The 16,075-nt window shown below is 42.3% G+C and overlaps 1 protein-coding gene across 4 annotated transcripts in view; it reads right to left on the bottom strand.

Annotated features, from left to right (window-relative positions):
* The window catches only part of RPAP2 (RNA polymerase II associated protein 2), a 127,401-nt gene that overhangs the window by 6,025 nt on the left and 105,301 nt on the right, over positions 1-16,075 (bottom strand). Inside the window, exon 11 of one of the 4 annotated variants that reach the window (XM_010860445.1) lies at positions 2,116-2,162. The exons of 2 other annotated variants lie outside the window; for them this stretch is intronic. In XM_010860445.1, the coding sequence (XP_010858747.1) occupies positions 2,116-2,162 (47 nt within the window). Of the gene's footprint in view, positions 1-1,602; positions 2,163-16,075 lie in introns of those variants that run through there. One more of the 4 variants, XM_010860444.1, reaches the window with a different exon arrangement.

Raw genomic sequence — 16,075 nt, 5'->3', positions numbered from 1 at the left:
GCCATTTCCTTCTCCAATGCATGAAAGTGAAAAGTGAAAGTGAAGCCTCTCAGTCGTGCCTGACTTTTAGCGACCTCATGGACTGCAGCCTACCAGGCTCCTCCGTCCATGGGATTTGCCAGACAAGAGTACTGGAGTGGGTTGCCGGTGCCTTCTCCCACAGAAAGGCTACTACTACTACTACTACTACTAAGTCATTTAGGTCATGTCCGACTCTGTGCGACCCCATAGACGGCAGCCCACCAGGCTCCCCCGTTCCTGGGATTTTCCAGGCAAGAACACTGGATTGAGTTGCCATTTCCTTCTCCAATGCATGAAAGTGAAAAGCGAAAGTGAAGCCTCTCAGTCATGCCCGACTTTTAGCGACCCCATGGACTGCAGCCTACCAGGCTCCTCTGCCCATGGGATTTTCCAAGCAACAGTACTGGAGTGGGGTGCCACTGCCTTCTCCAACAGAAAGGCTAGATAAAGTCTATTTGCCTGAGGCAGTACAACTCATAAGTAGGGATTTGAAGCTGGGCATAGTCACCCCTCTTATGCTGTCCCGCATTGGACACTGACACAAAAGAAGGGCTTAAAGAGCAGGGCTTTCTCTGAAGTCAGACATCAATTCAGAGTGATCTCCTTTCTTCATTGTGTTTGAAATCTACATGACTGTAGGTCCTACACTTGGATGCAGGGTAAGGGAGTCACTCTGGTGGGCTTATGCTTTCTTGCTGCTGCTGCTAAGTCGCTTCAGTCGTATCTGACTCTGTGCGACCCCATAGACGGCAGCCCACCAGGCTCCCCCGTCCCTGGGATTCTCCAGGCAAGAACACTGGAGTGGGTTGCCATTTCCTTCTCCAATGCATGAAAGTGGAAAGTGAAAGTGAAGTCGCTCAGTCGTGTCCGACTCCTAGCGACCCCATGGACTGCAGCCTACCAGGCCCCTCCGTCCATGGGATTTTCTTACCCATGGCTAATTAACATTGTGATTTCTGAACAAACTTTTTACTTCAGAAAGCCAGATTTTCAAAAGATCTCTGCCCAGGAAAAGCAAAGCAGGAGTCTGTCTCTTCATGTGGCTTATTGGATCATGGAATATAAGGGTTGGAAGGACACCTTAAAGATGATCCCTTCTGATCCTCTTAAGTTACTGATGGGAAAACGGAGGCTCATTAAGGAACTATGGCTTGCTCAGGATCAAAGGAAGAATTAGAGATGCGCCAGGACTGGTGCCTTTCCCAGGACACCCAGGTGTGTTTCATGTGCTGCACTCATGGTTTGCAGCCCATTCCATTTGAGGGGATTTTATAAAACTCAGAATGTAACAGGCCAGGCTTAGAGACAGTGCAGTGACAAGGTTTGGGTCCTGCACTACTGGGGCTAGAAAGCAAAGGGCGAAAGTCAGCTCAGATACAGCCATGAAAAGGATGGAGGCTCCATAGCCCGCCCTTCCTATCTAGGATCGTTCTGAGTGGCACCTCCCTGGAAACCCAGGGATCTTGGTGGGCATGCATGTCAAGGTCACTTTTGAGTCTTCGTCTTCCTTGACCTCTCAGAACTGTTTGACACTATTATCATCCCCCCTTCCAAACTGTTTTTCCTCTAAGGCGTTGTGACCTCTTGATTTTCTTAATCCTCTAGCTGTTCCTTCTCTGACATCTTCATGAGTTCTTTCCCTAATTTTAAGGCTGGTGTCCACCCTGGACCCTCTCTTTTTCACCTGTGTTGTACTCTCGCTGGAGATAGATAGATGTCACCTGTCCCCATGGCTTTAATGATTTACATGCTGCTATTTCTCACCATCATATCTCCTTCATCTCTGTCTTTCCCTAAACATCAGGGCTGTATATTCAGGTCACCAGCTGAGCAGCTCCACTTGGATATCCGTTGGGTACCTCCGTGTCCACAAGGATAAAATTGCTCTTCTTGTCTCTATACCTCTCCTGCCCTCCTTACTGAGGTTGATTTTCACTCCTGGTCCCTTTTTCAGTACATGTACCACCACCCACACGACTCCACAGTGTTGATACTCCTGACTTTTCTTTCTCCCCATCCCCACAGCTACTTCTCTGGTTTAGCACATTGACCCCTGCAGTAGCCTTGCAACTGGTCTCCCTGCTTTGGACTTACCCCCATTCCAACTTGTTCTGTGCACCGTGGTCCAAATTAACATTTTTCTGCATTAAAAAGTATATTTTTAAATTATAAAATTGATATGTACTTGTAACAAATAATATAGTAGAATATAAAGTAACAACTGAAAGACTTCCTCCGTATTTGCAGCCTCAATGTAGGTGAACAGTTTGGTGTATTTCCCATCACACTCTTTTCTGTGCTTTTCCAAAACATATATTAACTGGGCATCTGCTATATGCTACTTTATTGTCCAGGAATCCAGAACTGCCCATTTCTTTGCACAAGCCAAGTTCTAGGTCCCCTCCTTGATTTTGCTCATGTCTTTCCTTTGCTCTTTTCCCAGTGTCTTTCTTGCAGTGAATACCTACTCATCCTTGGAGAGTTACTGCATGTGTCATCTCCTCCTTAAATGCCCCCTGACTCTCTGGGTAGCTTCCCCTTTATCACTCTCACTGTATTATTGTGAGCTCTTTTCTGCTGCTTTCTCCCACTGGGGAAGAGATTCTTAAGGAGGAGATTGTGCATTATTCTTCATGGTATCCCCCACCCTTGGCATAAGATCTGGCATAATGCTTAATTCACATGATGGAGTGATTGTGGCTTTTATTGCTGCCTGAGTGCAAATGCCTTGGGTTGGGGAGGGAATTGTTCCCAGTGGACTGTGAACCTTTCTGATGGTCAGTTCACAGCAAGAATGGGAAACAAGATAGTGGCTAAAGAGTAAGAGAAAGGATCCAAGAGTGGGAAAAGGAGCTTGGTAGCATCAAAGGAAGGAAAGAATTGATATTTATGAAGGATCACATCTAGCACCTCTCATATGTTATTTAATCTTCTTAGCAATACTGTTCCCATTTTACAGATGAGAAAACTGAGGATCGGGGTAGAGTACTTTTCCCAAAGTTTTACAGTGAGTGAGGAGCATAGCTGGGTTTCAGACCCAGTTCTGTGTGACTTCAAAGTTGAAGCTTTTACAGACTGCATATTGGTGATCAAGTAAATACAGTATACTCAACATCTGCCACTACTCTATACCCTTCAGGAGTGCCTGGAAAAGTCTGTGTCTAGAAGCCTCTGAATAGAGACACAGAAAGGCCTTCAGCCTCTGGGGAGATATGAGTTACAGACCTAAAGTCCAGACTTTCAGACATGGTAAGCCTTTTCACTTGCATAGGCTTTGAAGTGAAAGTGCTCAGTTGTATCCGACTCTTTGCGACCCCGTGGACTGTAGCCCACCAGGCTCTTCCATCCATGGGATTCTCCGGGCAAGAATACTAGAGTGGGTTGCCATTTCCTTCTCCAGGGGATCTTTCCAACCCAGGAATCGAACCCAAGTCTCCCGCATTGCAGGCAGACGCTTTAACCTCTGAGCCACCAGGGAAGCCCTGCATAGGCTTTGAAAGGGGTGCTAAAGCTCTAGAGTTCCTGCTGCAGGGAGTTAATCTTCCAGAAAAGGCCAGCAAAGGCTCTGAGAAGCTTCACTCAGCCCAGCTTTCCTCAGATCTCCCTCAGGCAGCTGTGACTCCTTAGTTACCTCTTGGCTTCTCCCCAGTCCAGATTAGCCCTGGTTGCGTTGTCATTTCACTGTCAGTCTGAGCACATCTATGGGGCAGAGTCACCTCTGGAGGCTCAGGAGTCTGGGGCCCCAGCCCGTTGATAGCTGAGTTTTAGAAATACCTTGAGATTTGGAGGGCACCAGGGAACAGGGTCAAGGGTACTAAGGAGCTGCTGGAGTAAGGAGCTGTGTTCAGGGGCAAAGCTGATTCACAGGGAAAGCTAATCCTTCAGTCTACAGTGTTTACTGATCCTACTATTGTTTGGTCTTTGAGGGCAGGCATGCTAGGCCTGAGAGAGGCACTGATAGTAATAACAACAGCTACTTTTTATCCAGACCATCCATATGTCAGAGGCCATACATATACCCTGTCATTTAATCTTCCAGTAACTCTGTGAGAGAGCTAGTAATAGTTGCATTTTATGGATTAGATAGTTTAAAAAAAGGAAAAACACCCTGAAGCTCAGAGAAGTTGCCCATAACCATTGAGAGAGAATTGGGATTGAACCCATATCTGTGTATCTCAAGCCAGTGGTAAACTGCCTAGAAATATAAATTTTGTCCTCATCAATACTTGGGCTACCTGATGTGAAGAGGCAACTCACTGGAAAAGACCCTGATGCTGGGAAAGATTGAAGGCAGGAAAAAGCAGTGGCAGAGGAAGAGATGGTTGGATAGCATCACTGACTCAATAGACATGAATTTGAGCAAATTACAGGAGATAGTGGAGGGCAGAGGAGCCTGGCATGCTGCAGTTCATGAGGTCACAAGGAATTGGACATGACTTAGCGACTGAAAAACAACACTCATCAAAAAGCTCACAGTCCTTGTCTGCTCTCTGCCCACGCCAGTTCAACATCATCTCTTGTCAATGCTCATCTCACTCTGTGCTCCAGACATACTGAAATACTAGCAGTTTCTGCATGCTTTATACATGCTGTTTGCTCTGCCTCAAATGCCTTCGACCCCTCCTTTCCGATGCTAACTTTTTTTCATTCTTTCAGTCTCAGCTTGTCTGTCACCTGGTTCTCCAAGGCTGGGGAGCTCACACTTCTGCTGGGTAGGGGGCTGTTTCCCCTCGTCTCTTACAGGATGTTCTTGGACTTCTTGTTTGGGAAATTCACTCCACCCCCCGCATAGTTAGTCTCCCAGTTAGTGTGACTGACACCCCTCCTCCTCCAGCTCCAGGCATAGGTTTGATTTGTTGTTCAGTCACTCATTTGTGTCCGTCTCTTTGCAACCGCACGGACTGCAGCACATCAGGCTTCTGTGTCCTTCACTGTCTACTGGAGTTTGCTCAAACTCATGTCCATTGAGTTGATGATGCTATCCAACCATCTCATCCTCTGCCACCCCCTTCTCCTCCTGCCCTCAGTCTTTCCCAACATCAGGGTCTTTTCCAGTGAGTTGACTCTTCACATCAGGTGGCCGAAGTATTGAAACTTCAGCTTCAGCATCAGTCCTTGCAATGAATATTCAGGGTTGATTTCCTTTAGGATGGATTGGTTTGATCTCCGTGTAGTCCAGGGGACTCTTGAGTCTTATCCAGTAGCACAGTTTGAAAGCGTCAGTTCTTCTGCGATCAGCCTTCTTTATGGTCCAACTCTCACATCTGTACTTGACTACCAGAAAAACCATAGCTTTGACTAGATGGACCTTTGTTGGCAAAGTGATATCTCTGCTTTTTAATATGCTGTCTAGATTGGTCATAGCTTTTCTTCCAGGGAGCAAGCATCTTTTAATTTCATGGCTGTAATCACTGGCCACAATGATTGGGGAGCCCAAGGAAATAAAAGTCTGTCATTGTTTCCATTTTCCCCCCATATATTTGCCATCAAGTGATGGGACCAGATCCTATGATCTTCATTTTTTGAATGTTGAGTTTGAAGCTAGCTTTTTCACTCTACTCTTTTACCTTCATCAAGAGGCTCTTTAGTTCCTCTTTATTTTCTTCGATTAGGGTGGTGTCATCTGCCTATCTGAGGTTACTGATATTTCTCCCAACTGTCTTGATTCCAGCTTGTGCTTCATCCAGCCTGGCATTTCACATGATGTACTTTGCATGGGTGACAGTATACAGCCTTGACTATTTAATTCAATCAGCAGATCTCATTCTGATACTGTGATCAACTCAGGAATGGGGGTACAGTGTACTCCGAAACAAAGAATCAGTGAGAAACTATAAATTTTGAGAGTTACCAGAAGAGTCACCTTTTCTAGGTAACTGAATGAGGAAAGATATAGGTATTCAGCCTGGCTATGAGCAACCTAGAGTTTAATAGTGAAGAGGCTTAAGGGTCTGGGTGGAATACAGTAAAGGGGACTCTACCTCTATCATTAAAAATAGGACATTTTGGCCCCCATATATACTGTTTGTTTACTTTCAACTTTTTCAGAACCTTGAGCAAGAAAGAAGGGTGCTATTCATAGAGGACTTCTTGGAGCCCCAGTGTATTCTTTGCAGACATTCATACAAACACATATATACAAATTATCTTGGAGTCATTTTAATGTATCATATTTTGCATCATATTTTCCTACTTAAAAAAGTCCAAATTAACTTTTAAATCTATCTTACAAATATTTTCCCAGATACCTTATTTCTCTGTGGCTTTTGTTTATGGTGTGAAAGTTGTAAACATTTATATAGTTAAAATGATCTTATATCTTTTTTAGTCTCCAGGTTTCCAGTCTTTGTTAGAAATGTCCCCCCATCTTCAGTTTTTAATGTAGTCTCCAAAGTTTTCTTGAAATATATTGTTTTCACTCTTTTACTGCTCTTTACTTCTGTATTTTTAAAATCTGTGTGGAATTTTTTTCTTTTTAATAATGTATAAGATTAGAGTCCCTTTATACTTTCTCCCATATGGAAAACCAGTTGTACTAGCATCATTTATTAAATAGTCCATTCTCTTCCTACCAAACTGAATTTCCATATATATCATGTGTTAACTTTTTATTTTTTTGGTCTTGCCACATAGCTTGTGGGATCTTAGTTCCCTGACCAGGGATTGATTCGTGGCCCTCAGCAATGAAAGCACAGAGTCCTAACCACTGGAGTGCCAGGGAATTACAATGTTAACTTTTCATAAATATTGCTATTGATTGTGGATTTTCTTTTTCTTTTTAATTGAACTGTTTTTCTATTTCTGTTTGACTCTATACTATGTTCTGGTAAGGCAAGACTCTTTAACTGTTCTTCTTTTTTACAGTTTTCTTGGCTATTTTCAGTCATTCTTCACATAAATTTGAAGCTGATTTTATAAAATTCCATTGACTATGTTGTTTGTATTCTGATTGGAACTTTTGACATATATATTAATAATTTGAGGAAACTAGTAGGTCTATACAAGAATACAGTACAATTTTCCATTGTCTAGATCTTGTTTTGTATATTCAAATACATTACTTCATTTAAGTCCTGTATCTTTCTTATTATATGGATCTCTAAGTGTGTTATATGTGTATATGTGTGTATATATATATATATTTTTTTTTTTTTTGCAGACAACATGTACTATTTTATTGGACCTCAAAAGCTTTAAATACAGAAATAGGGAGGGCTGGGCAAAGGGGCAGATGTGGACACACTGGCATTATTTTGATTGCTTAAATGTAATGCTTTCCTTATTTCCTTTTCTACTGTTTTCCAATATAATAAAATTATTTTATTATTAAAATTATTACATTAATAAAATTTAATGTTTATTTTATACCCAGCACCCTACCAAAGAAGGAGAAGGCAATGACACACCACTCCAGTACTCTTGCCTGGAAAACCCCATGGATGGAGGAGCCTGGTAGGCTGCAGTCCATGGGGTCGAGAAGAGTTGGACATGACTGCGTGACTTCACTTTCACTTTCATGCACTGGAGAAGGAAATGGCAACCCACTCCAGTGTTCTTGCCTGGAGAATCCCAGGAACGGCGGGGGGGCGGGGGGAGCCTGGTAGGCTGCCATCTATGGAGTCGCACAGAGTCGGACACGACTGAAGAGACTTAGCAGCAGCAGCAGCTACCAAAGAATGTAAGATTACTTAGTGAAATTGGGGAAGATGTGGGAATTAAACATGTTGGGGGCTATGAAGCACAGGGCTAGCTTGGCCTGGAGCCTCAGGGTGTCAGGAGAGAAAGAAGACCAAGGACAAGAAGAAGAACTGATGGTGTGTTTAGGGCACTGGGTTATGTTTACTTCTACTGCGAGCAGTGCTGAGTAACAGAGACCTGAAAAACAGTGGGTTAAACAGAATAACATTTATTTCTGTCTTATATTAAAAAAAAGTCTATTGTAGGCAGTTCAGGCTCTATAGTACTCAGGAATCCAGACTGCTTCTAGCTTTACATTCTGCTGTCCTTCAGATGTGGCCCTCATCATTATGGTCTAAGATGAACTCCAGGCATCTAATTCATGTTCCAAGCAGGAGGATGAGGGATAGGGAGGAAGAGACAAAGGGCACATCTAGGGCGTATCTTAAATAAATTTCCCAGAAGCTGCCAAACAACAATTCTGCTTATCCTGTTGGCTGGAACTAAGTTATATGTGGTCGTCTGCCTCCAAGAGATGTTGGGGAATATTTTTATTCAAGAGGAAAATTCTAAAGATTAAAAAGATTTATCCAAGTCAAGATTCTAAGGATTCCAGGATGAAGTCTGAGCTCAGAAACAGCTATCACTTACCCTGTCAGCTGCTGGAGACAGCCCTGGCTGCCCAGCAATACTGGGAATCCTGCTCGTCTAACATCCATTTTGATTTAAAATCTTTTGTGTTTGAGATAGATTTTTCTCTGTTGACAATGGGCTGGGTTTTGCCTGTTCATTAGGTGTGGAACTCCTGGCTTGTGGTAAATCCTGATTGGAAAACAATATAAACGCGTTTCCTGGTAAATGTATAAATATATATAGATGTTGGTTGGTCCCCTCCCCTCCACCAACACACACCATGGAAGCAATTTGTAGCGATTTAGACATGCTCAGCATCTGGCTCTCATAAAAGGTCTTGAGTGAGTCATGATTTTGTGCCAACAGAGGGGGTTTGTCTTGCTTGTGGAGAGAATTGTGTTTACCTCCTATTCGGCCCGTGAACCTCTCTATTGCTTTATGATGATCAGTCTGATTTGTGTGCAGAGACTGGTGAGATAAGAATTCGGGAAAGGAGAGCAAGAATAAGAGGAGGCTCCAGACAGCTATATACTCAAGGCAAAACTACAAGCTTTAGGGGGCTTGCTGTTTCTGCTTTTGAGGAACCAGCAAAAAAAAAAAAAAAAAAAAGCAGTGGAAAGAGCCTCATTTTGTGAGTTAGGAGATGACCTCTACTTCTAAGTAGGCTTCTCAATCTTTGGAGTCTCAGTTTGTTCATCGGACAAGTGGGACCAGTAATGGCTGCCCTGTCCAATTGAGAGAGAGAGAAAAGGGCAGCTCTTGCTTGAGTTGTGGAGAAAGCATCTGAAATATGCCATCTCATTTAATGCCCAAGACGGTCCCATGAGGGAGGTGGCATTAAACCATTCTTCAGCTGAAGCAACTGAGACATGGAGAGGCTAAGTGGTTTGTCCAAGGTCACAGATGTGTTGTAACTCAAACCCACATCTGTCTGGCTCCAAATTCTGTGTTCTTTTTATTACTTAATGCTGACACTTAAGTCACAGGACACATCCCAGTCTCCCCCTGGGGAGGGGAAAAGCTCAAAGTTGCTTCCCTGCTCCGAGGCCCAAAGTATCCCTGTGTCTTGTCATTACAGAAGTTCCAGCCAAGCCAAGTTCTGTTTCCTCAGGACTCTGCTCTTTGCTGTGGGAGCAGGTGGGTTGTTAATCTGATAAACGGCTTCCTGCTAAGGTGGGAAGGCGAGCTAAAGAGCTGCTGAATTGCCCTCCAGAGTTGTAGGTTTGACACTCCAGTTGCTTTGGCCCATGAAATTGCTCTAGGACTGTGATATGAAAGGATGAGAGCTTTGGGGTCAGTCAACTCTGGGTAGGAGTCCTGGCTCTGAGTCTTGCTAACAGTGTGACCTTAAGTTGTCTGCCCTTCAGTTTCCTCATCAGTAAAATACGGATATGAGCTCACTAAAGGGTGGACATTGTGCCTATTAAATGAGCTAATGTGGGAAATGTGCTTGGCACCTTGTGCTGTGCATTGTAAAAGGCAGCTGAGCAGACCTCCACGAGAGCTATTTAGGCACTGAGTTGTTTTTGGGTCCCCTCTAGCTTAGACTATATAGGATAACTTAGTTGTTATCTGAGGCATTTATACAGTGTTAGGTGTGCCATACCTGCCAGGGACAGTAAATGTACCAGGGACCTGTTCCAGCTCCCAGCCTGCTGACTCACAGGTCACCCTGATGTCATCAGTGAGTACTCTGGGCCTTTCCTGGGAGGCAGTAAGAAGGGTGCCTGGGTCCAGGCATGGAACTTGACAAAGGGCTCATTGGCTGTTTGCTTGGTAGGAAGCCTAAGGTACAGCTGTCCTAGGGATTGTGTCAGGTGTAGGCATAGAGTTCATCCTTCTGGGCTTTCCAAATACTCCATGATTCAACCCCTTCCCATCCCACTGTACACTTCTATCCTGCTTGTTCCTCGACAGTCAACACTTCCACGAAGCTGGCAACTCATGAGTCTCCAAACACACAGAAACTCAGTCCCACTTCATTGGTTTGTCTGCAGTTGGATCCCTATGTTTTTACTTCTTAGCCATAGCTAGATCATCTCTAAAGCCCAGCGCTCATCTGCCTCCTCCAGAAAGCTTTCCTTAACTTCTACAGTGCATGCTGACCTTTCTCCTTGTGGATCTCCTATTTTAGTGACTATGCATTAATTATGTCATTCATTAATTCATTCAATGCATTGGCAAGTCTTACCCATTGTATACGAAAAATACTTCCTAAATTCATTTAGTTCTGTCCATCTCTACTGCTTCCACCCTAGTCATCTCTTGCTTGAATTATTAAATATCCTTGTAACTGGTCTCCTTGCTCTTGCTCTTTGTTGTTGTTCAGTCACTTAGTTGTGTCTGACTCCTTGCAATCCCATGGACCACAGCATGCCAGGCTTCCCTGTTCTTTACTATCTCCTACAGTTTGCTCAAACTCTTGTTCATCAAATCGATGATGCCATCCAACCATCTCATCCTCTGTTGTCCCCTTCTCCTTCTGCCCTCAATTTTTTCCAGCATCAGGGTCTTTTCCAATGAGTCAGTCTTCGCATCAGGTGGACAAAATATTGGAGCTTCAGCTTCAGCATTGGTCCTTCCAATGAATACTCAGGGTTGATTTCCTTTGGGGTTGACTGGTTTGATTTCCTTTCATTCCAAGGGACTCTCATCTCCTTTCATCTCCAAGGGACTTTTGCTCTGCTTCTCTCCAGCTTTTTCATACTCTGTGGAGCATCCAGCAAACTTTTGTATAGATATATTAGCCCCTGTCATTCTTTTGCTTGCAGTCTTCTAGTAGCTTCCCAAACTCACCACAGCCCAGAAGGCTCTGCTAATCTGGCATTTGAGTGTTTTCCCAGCCTCTTCTCATCCTCTCATTTCTCTTGCTCATTCTGCTTCAGGCCCCTCAACCTTCTCTCTGTTCCCCCCAAAAGGCCAAACCACTACCACTGCCTTGGGTCCTTTTCTCTTTCTGGGTCTTCTGCCTAGTATGTTTTCAGTTCCTCAATGCCTGCTTCCTTCTCATTTCAGCATTCTTTTCAGCTGTGGCCTTCTTAGTGAGATTTTCCCGGAACACTCTATCTAAATTAGTTCCTGCTCTCTTCAAGTCACACTTTATTTCATTACACTATTTCTTTTATATCATTCACATTTTATGAACTTAACCTGTTTTCTTTATATTGTCTGCTTCTTTCCAGTAGAGAGAAAGACAATACCCCTCTTTTTCACCACTGTAACCTCAGAGTTTAGAATAGCTTAACATGTACAAAACTAAAATATAGTTTAAAAATTTATTATATGGGTATTAAATATCATCTTTGTGTGAAGCACTGATAATCAATAAGTACTTCCATTGATTAGAGATATGAATGCCTATTCTTAAAACAGAGTTTCTCAAAGGTAGTCCACAAACTCTGGTGATCTGTCAAGGAGTTTGCAATTGATTTGATGGTTTTAGAGGAAAAACTGATGGGGCAATTCTGTTCACATACACTTAACTGATTTAAAATGTAAGATCAGTTAAAATTTCCATAGAATTTTTATTTGTTGCTGTTGTTCAGTCACTATGTCCAACCTTTTGTTACTCCATGGACTGCAGCATGCCAGGCTCCTCTGTCCTCCATTGTCTCCCTGAATTTGTTCAAATTCATGTCCATTGGGTCAGTGATACTATCTAACCATCTCATCCTCTGCCATCCACTTCTCCTGCCCTCAATCTTTCCCAGCTTCAGAGTTTTTTCCAATGAGTTGGCTGTTTGCCTCAGGTGGCCAAAGTATAGGAGCTTCAGCGTCAGTCCTTCCAATGAATATTCAGAGTTGATTTCCTTTAGGATTGACTGGTTTGATCTCCCTGCTGTCGAAGGGACTCTCAAGTGTCTTCTCCATTATCACAATTCAAGAGCATCAATTCTTCAGTGCTCCACCTTGTTTTTGGTCCAGTTTTCACATGTGTACTTGACTACTGGAAAATCCACAGCTTTGACTATACAGACCTTTGTCAGCAAAGTGATGTCTCTGCTTTTAATATGCTGTCTAGGTTTGTCATAGCTTTCCTTCCAAGAAGCAAGCATCTTTTAATTCATGGCTGCAGTCACTGTCCGCAGTGATTGGGGAGCCCAAGAGAATAAAATCTATCATGGCTTCCACTTTTTCCCCTTCTATTTGCTGTGAAGTGATGGGAACAGATGCCATCATTTTAATGTATAGTTTTTTAATGTGTAGTCTTTTGAATGTTGACTTTAAACCAGCCTTTTCACTTTCCTCTTTCACTGTCATTAGGAGGCTCTTTAGTTCCTCTTTGCTTTCTGCCATTAGAGAGGTAATCTGCATATCTGAGGTTATTGATATTTTCCCAGAAATCTGGATTCCAGCTTGTGGTTCATCTAGACCGGCACCTGGCACTGCATAGAAGTTAAGCAGGGTGACAATATACAGCCTTGTTGTACTCCTTTCCAAATTTTGTACCAGTCAGTTTTTCCATATCCAGTTCTAACTGTTGCTTCTTGACCCACATACAAGTTTCTCAGGAGACAGGTAAGGTGGTCTAGTATTCCCATCTCTTGAATTTTCCACAGTTTGTTGTGATCTACACAAGTCAAAGGCTTTAGCATAGTCAGTGAAGCAGAAGTAGATGTTTTTCTGGAACTCCCATGCTTTTTCCATGATCCAATAAATATTGGCAATTTGATCTGTGGTTCCTCTGCCTTTTCTAAACCCAGCTTGAACATCTGGAAGTTCTTGGTTCATGTACTGGTGTTGAAGCCTAGCTTGAAGGATTTTGAGCATAACCTTATTAGAATGTGAAGTGAGCAGGAAGTTCTGTTACCGTCTTTTTTTTTTTTGCCAGTAAACAACTTAGTCTTTTATTTGCCCAAGGCCAGCTGTTGCAGGCACTGAGGCCCCAGGATTTCCAGAAGGGATGGAGGGGTGGGGGTGCGCCATCCTGCCTCCCAGGTGCTGCCTGCCCCATCCTGCTTCCTGCAGGAGTGGGAGAGTAGATGAACTGCACACTTGTGTCATCAAGTATCTCCTCAATTTTATGTGTCGGTTGCTTGGTCGTGTTTGACTCTGTGACCCCATGGACTGTAGCCGGCAAGGTTCCTCTGTCCAAGGGATTCTCCAGGCAAGAGTACTAGAGTGGGTTGCCATGTTACCTTCTTAATAATTGTTTCTTTTTATTCACTGCAAGGACTGCATTGGTAGATAATTTCAGTTATCAACTATAGATTATTTGCGATAATGTGTTTCGTGTCAGGATAGTGTTAAAATTCTTAATTGTAAAAACCTGTATTTTTACTGTTACTATTGTGTTGCATTAAATTTGTCATGATACAAAAGTAGTTCATTGAACAGTAAAATTAATGATGAAATAGTGCAATACAAAATAACTCTGTAAGTGTAAATGTTGAATAGGGCTACAGTTTGAATATACACCATGAATCTTTATGAGCTAGGGGACAAAATAATTTATAGGACTGTTGACTTGGCATCATAGCTGAAAATGAGAAGTTCAAATAAGAAATATAGTGCTGACTGTTTGAAAAGCGGACTTTATTGGATTTTATTGTAATGATCCCTAAGGGTATTGTTTCTTGTGATATGCTGTCCTATGGTGGCACAAAGCCATAAAACTTTGACATCTTTTTTTTTCTTTTTTTTGGCAGTTCACTTGGCTTGTGGGACTCAGTTACCCACCCAGGGACTGATCCTGGGCAATGGCAGTGAAAGTCCAGAATCCTAACAACTAGGTACCAGGGAACGCCCCACAATTTTAAAACAAAGTATGGCTACCTCTCTGTTAAATCAAATGGTATTTTCCAGAGTAAGTGTAGGAAACTGATTAATTTTGCCAGTAAAGGTAGAGAGGAGACCAGAACTACAAAAATATTGTTCAAAATTGTACTTCTTAGAGCAAAATCATACAAGTTACATTGCCAAGACGACACTTGAATAACCAGCTTAAGCTTAGATAATGGTAAGTGTTGTGTTTGGAGAAAAAGCAGTATAAGCTTTGGGAACAGTTCTTTTTATCAGGAGATCCTTCTCAAAGTTAGTAAAGAAAATGACTATGACTCACACTTTGACTGTCCAGTGAAAAGCTGGAAACAGTTTTTATCCTTCTCACTGTTTTGGGATAATTATTAATTAAAAAACTATTATGTCTTGTTTATAATTTTAAAAATTAAAGTGAATTTCTAGCTAACTGTGGTAGATTTAACTCATGTTTACTTTCCACTACTTCCTCAAAATTGTTAGTAAATGGATTTTTAAAAAAGGATAAGTGTACTTCTGCTTTAATCTATCATGGAGTAACAGGGATCACATTTACCCTGCCATTGTAAACAACCAGAAACTGCACAAAATGTATGCAACACCTGTTTTCTGATGTTGGACTAGAAGTAGTACAGGATTGTGATTCCTGAGGGAAGAGAGACAAATGAAGTGAGCTCTGTCGTCACCTAGGCTTTTACCTAGAGGTACATTCTGGATCATGAAGCAGGGTCTGGTGGGGGTCGCAAGTGTAGCACAGTGGTCTCACTGACTGGTGGGGACAGAGATTGGAGGTCAGGGAGGTTGACGTAGCTAAAAATTGTGAGGAAGAATTCCATGCAAGAGACAGTTATGCAGAAAAAGAGCTCCAGAAATGTTAAATCTTTTCTGAATACCAAGAAATAATACTAAGAAACAATGGTGAAAACCTTTCTAAATTTGATAAATATGCTAAGACAGTGATCTAAGAAGCTTGGTGAACCCCAAGCAGGATAAAACTGCAAACCCTGAAACTCACACTGAACCCCATCATAATCAAGTTGCTGAAAACCAATGATAGAGAAATCTTAAAAGCAGCTAGAGGGAAGAAAGACAGTATGCACAGAAAACCAAAGGTAAGGATCACTGTAGACTAAAGCTATGCAAGCCAGAGACAACAGAATGGCATCTTTAAGGTGCTAAAGAAAATGATAGCTTGGAAATATGTGAAAGCATTCTTCAAAAGTGAAGGCAAGGGAATTCCCTGGTGGCCCAGCAGTTATGACTCAGTGCTTTTGCTGCCGGGGCCCAAGTTCAATCCTTGGTTGGGCAACTAACATCCTACAGACCACATGGTCTGGCCAATAAAAACCCCAAACAAACAACAATAAAAACAAAACTGAAGGCTAAACAATAGTTTTTTTTCTAACAAATAAAGTTGAAATAATTTATAAGTTATTCAGGCAGAAGGAAAAAATCAGGTGGAAATGTGGATCTACACAAAGGAATGAAGAGTACTTGAAATGGCATAAATGTGAGTAAATATAAAAGACTATCTTCCTTCTCATTAAAATTTTTATTTAGAATACAATTGACTATTTAAAGCAAAAATTATATGCATGCCAGGGTTTAGATGATATATAGAAGTGAAATGTATGACAATAGTAGCACAGATGGAAGGGATGAGATGATAGTTATAAAGTTTATTATTAGGTTTTTACGTTATGTTTCAAGTGATATTATTTGAAGGTGCAATGTGATAGATAAAATATGCATATTTTAAACCCTAGAGCACTCACTTAAAAAAAAAAAAAGCAAAAACAAAACCCCAAACCAAAAAGGAAAAGCAGAGAACTATAGCTGATAAGGGAGAGGGCAATGGCACTCCACTCCAGTACTGTTGCCCGGAAAATCCCATGGATGGAGGAGCCTGGTAGGCTGCGGTCCATGGGGTCGCTAAGAGTCAGACACGACTGAGCGACTTCACTTTCACTTTTCACTTTCATGCATT

This window comes from Bison bison, unplaced genomic scaffold, assembly GCF_000754665.1.
Source record: "Bison bison bison isolate TAMUID 2011002044 unplaced genomic scaffold, Bison_UMD1.0 scf7180017864466, whole genome shotgun sequence".
Classification (NCBI taxonomy): domain Eukaryota; kingdom Metazoa; phylum Chordata; class Mammalia; order Artiodactyla; family Bovidae; genus Bison; species Bison bison.
The sequence above is the reverse complement of the archived record's forward strand: the minus strand, read 5'-3'. Positions and strand labels throughout refer to the sequence as shown.